The 11085-nt window shown below is 36.1% G+C and overlaps 2 protein-coding genes and 1 non-coding gene across 3 annotated transcripts; all 3 read right to left on the bottom strand.

The window, feature by feature from the left end:
- Positions 1-2733: 2733 nt before the first annotated feature.
- LOC105118613 (PLASMODESMATA CALLOSE-BINDING PROTEIN 3-like) lies at positions 2734-5200 on the bottom strand. The gene is made up of 3 exons (XM_011016590.1): positions 4476-5200; positions 4352-4385; positions 2734-3238 (listed from the first exon to the last, which is right to left on the bottom strand). Exons 1-3 carry the CDS (start codon positions 4804-4806, stop codon positions 3025-3027), a joined length of 579 nt encoding a protein of 192 aa, XP_011014892.1. The 5' UTR covers positions 4807-5200; the 3' UTR covers positions 2734-3024.
- A 72-nt stretch (positions 5201-5272) lies between these two features.
- On the bottom strand, positions 5273-5354 carry TRNAS-GCU (transfer RNA serine (anticodon GCU)). Its single transcript has one exon. It is a non-coding gene; the product is annotated as a tRNA-Ser (tRNA).
- A 602-nt stretch (positions 5355-5956) lies between these two features.
- LOC105118612 (ubiquitin carboxyl-terminal hydrolase 2-like) lies at positions 5957-10430 on the bottom strand. Its single transcript, XM_011016588.1, has 3 exons — positions 10110-10430; positions 6901-9686; positions 5957-6550 (listed from the first exon to the last, which is right to left on the bottom strand). Exons 2-3 carry the CDS (start codon positions 9678-9680, stop codon positions 6307-6309), a joined length of 3024 nt encoding a protein of 1007 aa, XP_011014890.1. The 5' UTR covers positions 9681-9686; positions 10110-10430; the 3' UTR covers positions 5957-6306.
- Between the last annotated feature and the right edge of the window lie 655 nt (positions 10431-11085).

The following is an 11085-nucleotide window of genomic DNA, read 5'->3' as shown; positions in this document are numbered from 1 at the left end:
CCTACTTAGATATGAGGCTCCTTGGTAGACGACATGTCGCATAAGTGGCATGTCAAGTTTTGTTTCCAGCAACCTCTCTTTCGTGAATGGACGACCAGGCAGTAATTATGATATGCTGCCACTAGACCTCATGGTCACGTAACCCTTATTAAGTCATGCTTAATGTACGATTGGCTTAGAGACATGGTTGATTTTTTCTTTTAAGATATAATTTTTTTAACGTATAAATTATACTACATAAAAGTAAAAAATACATATTTTTTTATATACATCTCATAAAAAAACCAATCACACCTTTATCTTAAACACCTTTTTAGTTTTTTTCCACACAGTCAAATTGTATTTTTTAAAATTCTTAATTTATTTTTAATTTTAAATTAGTTTTTTTAGTGTTTTAAATTGTTTTAATATAATGATATTAAGAATAAATTTAAAAAAATAAAAATATTTTTAATTTTTTTTAAAAGTAAAAATACTTTAAAAAATATTTTCTACCATGTTTCCGAATAAGTTAAAGTAAAAAACTAAATGATGCTCCAATGTACCAACTTACAGCCTAATTTCTTTGAGCCTTAATCTTCTGTTCCTCCAATTCTTTTGTCAATTTAATTCATGTGATCACTTTTGTTTACATACTATATAATATACTAATTCATGCTTCATGTTAAATTAAAAATATTAAAAGCATACAGATATTTGAAGTGTGTTGAATTAAATAATTATAATAGATTTTAATATTTTGGATTTAGCAGTTATACCGATCTAACTGACTTGGATTTTACACCTAAATAATTTGGATATTGCTTGTTTGTCTGACTCAAGTAAATATGTATTCAACGCCACCTTCTGAATTTAAAAATAATAAAATAATATTAAAATACTAAAATATCTCCCATCATTATAAAAAATTACATAAAAAACAATTTAAAAGAACAAAAAATACTCTCATATACAAAATTTATTTTTTATCTTTTCCAATATCAAATATGTATTTTAACTATTTAACAGTTTGTTAAATATCAAACCCTTTAGTTTTGTTAAACTTGGGGGATAGAATAATTTTTTTACTATGCAAATAATCATAAAAAACTACCATACCTTGCTGAAAAATTTAATGACCAATAAACCTATAAAAAACACTAAAATACCCCTACAACTAGGAGTTTAATTTTTTCAACCGCAAAATAATAATTTAACTTTATGTGAAAAATAACACTAGCACTATCTCAAACTCTTAGAGCTTAGAAAATTCATTATGCAAGTCTCCAATAGATTGTGTCTCGGTCCATAGTACACTTGTACAGGGTTACCAGATCCAAACCTTGTGAGTCTAACAACCATTTCAGACCTAAACATCTCAGGTGTGACAACCATATTAGACCCGCGTCTAGATATGACACCAAACATGATTACAGATCCAAGTAGCTTGGTCCTGAAATTGTTACTAGATCTAAGGTGCTTGTATGTGATAACTATGCCGGACTTAGGCAAGCAACAAATAAAAATAGGGTAATTATGTATTTTAGTTTTTAAAAAAGAGAAAAGAAAGAAAAAACACAAATAATTGATTACCGACAGTAGTCTAACCATGATATGTCAACACATATTGCATCATGTGGAAGAGGTCACGACAATACATCTATTTAGATGATGGATAACTAGATTTGGCTATAGAGAAATGTCTTAGGTACCTCCTTAATAGTGCGGGCGCTGCTCACTCGATGGGAAATGTGAAACACTCACAAACAATTTTTCAATTAAAAAATAAAAACTACAATATGAAAAATACTAAAACGCCTCTCTTAATCTTTTAAATTATACAAAATATCCATGTAAAAATACTAAAATACCCTCAAATGTAAAGTTTTTTTTTTTTGTCTTTTCTAAGACTAAAAGCATTATTTAAGTGTACTTGAAAATTAAAAAAATCCTAAATACCCTTGTGGAAGAAAACCAAAAGAATTTTACTACTTGTGAAAATATAAGAAATTAAGTGAGTGAAACTACTATTATGATTCATGGTAAAAAAATCTATTGATGTACATATTTCTACATCATTTAGTTTTTGTTACAATCTCCAAAATAACATTTCCGGTAATGTTTTTATCTGATTGTTTTTAGCTGCCACATGGTATATTTCTCTGAATTTTCTTTCACTGCGGATTGTTACGCATGGTTGAAATGAGATCTGTATAATTTTGATAGGAATGTGAGCGTGGTATCCTCCTTTGGACAGCACATTCAAGGCCAATACAGAGAAGCAGAAAGTATGAGAGTCGAGATGGAGGACTTGCTGTCACGGCAGTTTTGCAGCATTTAAATGATTGTTTATATATATACTCAGTGAATGCACTTACTGGAACACAAGTGTTTCTTTCCTTTTGCCTGTGTGCAAGACCTCATCAATTCTAGCTGATCATAAATATATCGAGTTCATCCATGTTGTAGGCCATAATTTGAAAAGAAAATGGCCTGCGCATCTTTAAGCATTTCCTTGTTGATGATGTGAAGTTGCGAGTTAGGAGTTGGGTGCTCTAGGATAGATAGATAGATAGATTCATTGTATTCCAACTCTTATAATATATTGTAATTGCATTGACCTTCTTTTTTTAATATATCACAATATGTGGTTAGAAAATCATATGCTGGAGCAGATAAATGGTTTAAGTGGGATATAAGTTCCATCTCAAGCAAGAAGATACCTAAAATCGTAAGCCAACTAACGCTGCTGCAGGTTCATTCGAAAAAAAGTTTAAAAGGGCTGCATTTGCCGGAGAATTGGGTGCATGCAACCCACCTCTACTTGATATAAGCCACTGTTTAATGGTAGCATTCAGGAAACAAAGATTATGGTCTGGCTCCCAGTGCAGGCAAGCCACTGGATGGTTTGGTTTTGGTATGGATAAAAAAATGGAAATCTAATATCAGATTAGGAGCGGACTTTCCTTCTGGGTGATGTATTTAGCTAAAAAATTAAGCGCAACCAGCTCTGCTTTCGCCATATTGCAGCTCTGGCTTGAATGACTACATGGGCCGAAATGTGAATGAGAAAACAAGCAAAAGGCACAGGGGCAGTAAGGTTACATTGACCATAAAACCTAAAGAAGCTTTAGAATTGTCCAGCAGTGGAGTGTTTCCAGGGTTCAGACCGGTGGTGCCACCACTGGATGGCGGTGTTTGAAAGCTGGGGTTAGCGGCTGGTGTAGTGCTTGTAGTGGTACCAGTCCCTCCGGCAGTGCTGGAGATTCAAATGATTTATGCAGTTAGTCACTAAAATGAAAGACAGCATAGCGAACCAAGAGAATCCAACAAACTCACTGAGTTCTCTGACATGCATTGAGTTTGTTCACTTGAAAAAGATTAGCCTGAGTTGTCAGAATTGTATACTGTCTGTTATTTTCCCAATTATTTCTCCATTTGCACTATTTTTTCAAATAAATTTTACAAGTGTTTCTAATTTGAAAAAACTCTCCACGATTTACCTAACTAGTGTTAACTTAGCATCATTTCTCTTTCACAGAGTTCAGAAGCAATACAAGTTTTTAGCATAGCATCAGATGCAGATACCATTATGTAACAGAAGTTCTGGCTGCTTTTCAAACATGGTCCAGCCTCTAATGAAGATGCAGGAGTAAAAACTCTCGAACACTGTAGCTACTACTTAGCAGGTTACCATTGCCCTATAAAGGGCAACCTGGCCTGTATGTAGACAGAATCATGTATCATGGGGCAGACAAATTTTGCACAATTACAGCGAACAGTTGAATGAATCACTCTATTCCTAGGTGTTTGACTCACCCTCTTGTCTCCAGGGTTCTGTCCACTATATATAGTTGGACTACAGGGCTAATCTAACTGTTCGAAACAATGAAGGGTATTGTCCTGTCAAAATATTTGACAGAGCCAGGGATTGGTAACAGTGTCTATTCGCCCTTATTTTGCAAGAGGTGCATGAAGGAAATGAAATGCGCATAATAATGCGTACCATACTCAAAAAACTATTCATGAGTCTAATTTTTCTGATGTAGCTAAATAATAGAAAGAACCCTTGACGTGAAGATGAAGTTATGCTTAATTATCAGATTTAATCCATTTATTAACTATATTTGTAGGCACTCGGATTTTGTATTAGTACTCTTTGCTCCTTTATGTTTGATCACAAATCTGAAATCACCCATCCACCATGCATGCTTTAGGAAGCACTGATGCCTCATGTGAACCTAAACAACAAATTACTTAAAACCCTATTTTGAGCATCTTAAGAACCTAAAAAACTCATAAAATTCGAAAGAAATATTCTGCAAAAGAAGGGCCAACAAAAGATCGGTCATATGATTCATTTCAAGCATACCTTAGGGAAGATGGATACATACAAGATCCATAACCTACAGCACGAAAACCAAGAAAAGTCAAGCCACAATATATAAGAGTAATGCTAAGCTAGAGAGGAAAAAAAGAAGTAGGGGGGACTCAACTGGGATCGCTTTTGGAAGCACTAGCAGTGCCAGAGAAGTCACAAGAGCCAGGAGCCATGGCTTTCCTTTGAAAGTAACTATTGAATGCGTAAGAAGCATGAGCCTGGATTGTGTTAGGCAAGAAACACAGCCCACTAGACTGTATTGGAGTACAGTCAGCACCAGAAGCACATGCATAGTCAAGTGCAGCTTGCAAGGCTTGGTTACTTGCGTCACTCCTTGCCACACACCAGGTCCCTCCCTCTACCACCGCTGGCAAAAAGACTGCACTCCCAAGAACGTGAATTGCAAAGAAGACAAATAACAGTTTGTTAGGGAGTACTTTTGCCATGGAAGAGACTAGCTAGAGTGCGTTATAGGGTGGTGGGTTTAGAGAATATGTGGTGTGTTTAGTTTGTAGAGCAAGGGAGAGATTGAGAAAGAGGAGAGTGGGAGCTGGATTCTTTTAGTCTTTTTCTTTGCTTCTTTTTGGGCTTTTGCTTCTTTTTCTTTTTGCTGTCTGTCTATTTATATAAGAACATTTTGTTTTGAACGCTAGCTGTTGAAGGAATTTAATGTGGTGAGTAAATGAATACATGAATCATGAAATGCATCTAAAAAGTGGTATGAAAATCGAAGGTAGAGTGAGTCCATTTTACAGTTACTTGCCTTGGATTACAAGGCTGATGATCAGCATATGAGGGGAAAGATGGAAGGGTTTCAACGATGCATAAGATCTGTCTAGAAGATATTCCAGGTGCAAAATGAAGGTCTTTAAGGCTCTAGCAAATATTTAAGGGGCAAAAACAAAAACAATTCGTCGCCTGAGAGATTCGAACTCTCGCGGGGAAACCCCATGTACTTAGCAGGCACACGCCTTAACCACTCGGCCAAAGCGACTTCGCTGGGATCAACTTAAATAATATTATTAGTATCACAAATTAGATTACTTCGCTACATCGAGTGATACCTTTGTAGGCGAACGACCCTTTTTAACAGTTTAAAGACATTTCCTTAAAATCATGTCATCTCTGGCAAAAATGAATTACATAAAAATAATGTCCAGTAAGAGAGTCAAAAAAATAAGATGGATCGATTCGGAATTCAGAAAATCATTAGTGTCGTGCTTTTTTTTTTTTTTTTATCCTTTTTGTAGAGGAATTAATCACATTCTTTGTTGTTGTTTTTGTTTTCTAATAGCTACAAGTGGCTCTCTTTTTTATTCCACTCACAAAGCTGCCAGGTTTTGCCATTCGCCCTTGTCTCCCTCCAGGCACAATGAAAACAAGCTGTCTCTGAAGCTACCCTCAGTTCTGATCAATTCTTGCAGCCAGGTATTGCAATGTAATTGGTATTGCCTCTAAATCCATAACTAGGCGAGGACTGCCTTTTACTAGTCCAGCAATGAAGGGGAAGAAGAAGACACCATCACATGCTACAAAGATTTAACCAGTATTGCAAAAATCAAAACTATAGAAAATTGCTATGACGTGAAAGGGAGATAAGAGACTCGTAACATGATTCTTTTTTCCCCTCGAAAAGACATATCTCAGCTGATAATAGTACAGCAAACAATCAAAAGAATTACCAGGCCCAGTATCCCAGAAAACATTCAGATTCTAGTAACTAGAAGTCCCTGGACAATGGGACACGAAAGAAAATGGAGAAATAATATTTTCTCATGATGTAATTTTATGATGTACGTATTTGAGCTAATTGCATGTCAAAAATTTGGGTATCAGGATATGAGGTAATGGTTGTTGTACACTCACTTCTTCTCAAGTTGTGTTTCGCTCCCTCCCCTTGGGGGTTTGCTGTGTAGCTCCAATTGAGGAATCACATGGAAAACAAATCAATTTGATATTTTCTCATAAAATAATAAATAGGCATCACAACGAAGAACTTCTTCCAGAGAAACCTCTCGCACATGGGCGTCACTGGCGTAATACCACACAGAACCCCCATGTTCTTTGTCAACCTTGCCTTTGCCCCTCGCATCTCCCCTGACATATGCAATGTAATGACCTCCCCTCATTGTTCCTGAATGCTCCACCACCCCAAGCAGTCGATACACGTAACTCTGTGTGTCAACACACCTGTAAATGCTCAATGATGTGACAATTGTAGTTAATTACATGACAATTTTCATTGCAAAACAAAGTTCACGTGGGGAAAGTTTAATTCAGGAATCAAATCAAGCATAAGAAACTCATTCATTCTCACAAATCCTGCATTTGAAATGTAACTAGAATTCACAATGAAATTCACTTTAGCCATTGAAAACACGATCGCCAAAGCAAGTGCATATATTAGACCCCCAGGAGAAAAATAGCTCTATTTATAGCTTATCTTAACATCACAAATACTTAAAGAGATGAAAAAACAATGGGACTATAACATCAAATTATTTATAGTCAAATCAAAGATAGTTCTGAGTGATAGGCACCTGGGATCCATATAAGGTCTAAGATCAAGTACATCTCGGAAGTTAACATGGCCATTCAATTTACTTAAACGACCACGAGCATCTTGACTGAACCTCTTCAAATGAACCGTTAGAATAGGTGGTGCTTTATCAATAAGGACCCTCTTAGTTGCATCCCTCTTTACATTCAGTTTTTTTAAAGTTTTATCCCCATCTTCATTTACATCTGATTCACAATTGCCAGGGAAGTTGCAGTCACTCTGCTCATCTTTAGCAATGGTATATCCATTACTGCTTGTCTCATCAACACTACAAGAATCAACAGGTGGACCACTCAAAGTTTCTCGATTACATGATTCATAGCAACCAGAACTATGTGATACATTCATCTCATATTTCCTTAGTTCGCTTTGAGAAATAAATGGTTCCATCTCTGTCTGAACAATTTCAGCATGTATGAATTTCTTATTTGGGCAGCCATTACCTGAAACAAAGACTTCAGGTGTGGAGTTGCAAAGGTTACTAGGGATTGTATCTCCATCCTCAAAGCTTCCGACCTCCGTGGAGCATGAGATGTTCTTGTCTAAACTCACTGAATCACTTTGTATTTGAGTCTCATCTCCATTTATTGAAGCTTTTGGAGATATTTTAGATTGCTTGTTCTTTGCATCCAACCTTTGCTCTCGCAGGATATTTGAACAGTTCTCACATTCCCAAGCATTATCATTTGAGAGAAGTTCTGGCTTTATAAAAAGGGCCAAACAACTCTCTAAAGACACTGGAGAATCAGAATCATCAACTTCATCCGGATCAGACTCACTGCTAATTCCTGCAATAAAACTTGGTAAAGCAACCTCATTACCTAATGAGGGCCCTGCAACAGGGGCTGCAGAAACCTCAGGCTCATTGAACAAGTCACCAATGCCATCAAATTCCGTGTCATCTTGTCCGCAGCCCACAAAAGATGAGGCAGCCTCAGATTCTCCTTTCATAATCTCCCTGTCAGTAAAGCCCTCTTCTTTGTATGGAAGCAAAAGAACTTCCGAGCTTTGAACCTGTAATGGAACCTCCTCTTCCCAAGGATTGACAGAAGAAGATTCTGGTTTTTTATTTGGCTCCCCATCAATTGAAGAAGCCTGGCAAGTCTCTGTCAAGTCATCATTGGGAATATTAACTTTGTCTCCACATTGCTGACCTGCTGCAAGAACATTGTTTTCTTTAGCAAAATCACGTTCTGATGTGGTTTCAGCTCCAATATAATCCATCCAGAAGTCATCAAATGAACTTGCTATTTGCTCCATTGTAGTCGCAACAGCTTGCTTACTATCAGATTCAATAACAGCAGCCAAATTCTGTGAAACTACGCCACTTACATCAACCACAGTAGTTGGGGCAGTGGAACCTGGTGCTAGAGTGTTATCTGAAGAAGCTACTGTGTTTTCTGTGAGAGGCACAGCTGACTGTGTTTGGCATGGAGAATCACTCTGGACTGATGGTTTTGAAACACTTTGAGCTGGCATTGAATCTGTATTTCTGTTAATCTTAGGCTGAACCTTTCCCCCTCTCTTTGGAGGCAGCTTCGTTTTCTTTGCTTGAGAGACCGGTTGGACTTTTTTAGTTGGAGGTTTCTTAGTTGGAACTGGAAGTGAGAGATCTAGAAACGGCTCATGCACGGTTGAGGAGTGCCCGCATTCTACACAACAAACAGTGCTAGAAATCAGCCCCCCAAAAGCAGAATCCACAAAAGTAGGACCATGTTTTGGAGGAATGCCATCTTCCTCGAAAGCATCTCTTCGCTTTCTAACTGTCAACTCTTCAGTAGACAGCCCATCAAGTAAGCAGCGGAGCAATTCATGACTGTCTTGCTGCTGATACCCCCTAAATTGGGGAGCCTTGGAACAGACAGACCCAAAAAAGGATTTCGGATTGATTACATTCCTAAAACCAGTTTCAGCTTTTAGATCAGTGAATAGCTTCTTTAAAGAACTTGATATAGGCCCAAAAGATGCCTCTTCACTTGAGAAGTAGTCACGCAACTTGTTCATAGCTAGAATATTCTGCATGACTGAATTAAAGAAGCAAGTGTTCCCAAGATTAACCAAGCCTCTCACCACATGACCACTTCTTCCCTCTAAACCAATTGTCATGGTGCCTTCTGCATTAAGTTCACTAATAACACTACCTCTTCCAAACCACACATCCTCAACATCCGCTGATGACTCTTTAGACGATTGTGCCTTGATCATCTTTACAACCTCAAACACTGCATCTTTTTTCTCACCATTTTCCCCTGTTTTCTCAGCAGGCATTAGAGTATTGCACAGGAAGCACCATCGAAGTTGAGGGTTTTCCCATTGGAAGACCAAAGGATGGCGGTTCTGCTTGGAATGACGAACTGCATGGCTCTGAGAAGTTGTTGGCAAACCAATTCCTCCACATGCTAAATGCCCACATTCTAAACAAACCCAAATGGCTTTCGACTCTGACTTTGAATCAACCGAACCACTTCCTTTCTTCTTAACTTGTTTACCCTTCCCCTTAGCCCCCTTCCTATCACCAACAGCTTCTCGACAATCCTCACACCTAAAAGAATCCGAAGAACTAATTTTCTCTGACAATTTGTTTGCATCAAAACCCTTGTCAAAGTGAGGACACAATTTTCTCTCTTTCACTACTGTAACCCCATCAACATCTTCAACATTGAGATTTGTTTGTTGAGGCACACTCTTGGGAGAATGGCCAGCAACCCGCTTCTCCTTCTGCAGTGGCCGAGTCTTTTTCTTATTAGCCCTTTTCCCCATTGGTCCCTAAAAGCAATCCATTCAAATAAAAACATTGAACACTACCAAAACAAACCAACAATTCAAAGAACACCATAACAGTCAACAACAGCCCAAATTGAGCCAGACAACACTATAAAACCAATCCACCATACCACAGACAACTTGAATAGCAATTTCAAACATCAAAGAACAGAAACAAAAAAGATAACTCTAAGAAAAAAAACTAATAAGCAAAAAACAGCCATCCATCTAAATTCACTATCCACTAATAAAAATCCTAATTTTGAAGAGAACCCAGATGAGGATTTGGAATAAACAGTGCAAAGCAAGAATCTTTTCGAGTAAAACATTACAGGTTAAACAAGAGCTAATAATACCAAGCAATCACATACAGCTTAAAAGCTAAAACCCAGAAAAGATAAGACAGATAGAGAAGTAGGGATTTACCTCAAAACCAGTAGAGGAAAATGAGGGACAGAGATTCAAATAATAAATTTTATTTGAGTAAATAATTGAGGGGTTACTGGGGAAAATTGATTGGAATCCAATAGGAAAGAAGAGAGACAGAGTACGAAAGAGAAAGGGTTGTGTTTGGCGCACCCTTTGGTCCTGTGGGAAAACTGCACTGCTGCTTGCCTTGGCGCTACAGGAAAACAAGAGGAGCTGAGGGTGAAAGTGAAAAAAACAGAGGTATCTGGGGGGGAATCGAGAATGGTAGGGTTTACTTTTACCTCTCAAAAGTAGGACTGCAGTTTTTTTTTTTTTTTAACAAAAATTTATTGCAAGCATTTAAGGTGCGAAGGATGAGATTTGAGGGCTAGCCCTTGGTGGGCTATACTGTACTCCTGGTACCGCATATTGTGTGTATTTAATATTTTTTTTATTTTAAATTAATATATTTTTATTTTTTAAATAGTTTTAATATATTGATGTTAAAAATAATTTTTTAAAAATAAAAAAATATTAACATATATTTTACCATGAAAATTTATTTAAAAAATAATTATAACTATACTTTTAAACAAACTTGTAGTTTTTTTTTAAAAAATAAATTATTCTATTTTAAATTAATTTTTTATTTTAAATTATTTTATTTTATTTTTTATCATTTCAATATAACAATATCCAAAATAAAATAAAATAAATATTATTTTAATATATTTTTAAATAAAAGATGTTTGAAAAATAATTGTTATAACAATATCAAACAGTTTCTAATTTATTTCATACACTACGGTACACAATTATACAATTAAATATGTTTTTTGATGTTTAACATCAAATTTGTTTATTGGAAACTAAAAATTTTATTTGTATATTTAATAAAATAAAATAAGAATTATATATACTAATAAATAGTAATAAATATGTTGATTCCAACTAAAAATTAATTCAAAAAATTCAGATAGAGATATTATTTCTT

The sequence above is a fragment of the Populus euphratica genome, unplaced genomic scaffold (genome assembly GCF_000495115.2).
Source record: "Populus euphratica unplaced genomic scaffold, PopEup_1.0 scaffold2090.1, whole genome shotgun sequence".
Taxonomy (NCBI): Eukaryota; Viridiplantae; Streptophyta; class Magnoliopsida; order Malpighiales; family Salicaceae; genus Populus; species Populus euphratica.
Note: the sequence above shows the minus strand (reverse complement) of the source record. Positions and strands in the feature narration are given on the sequence as shown.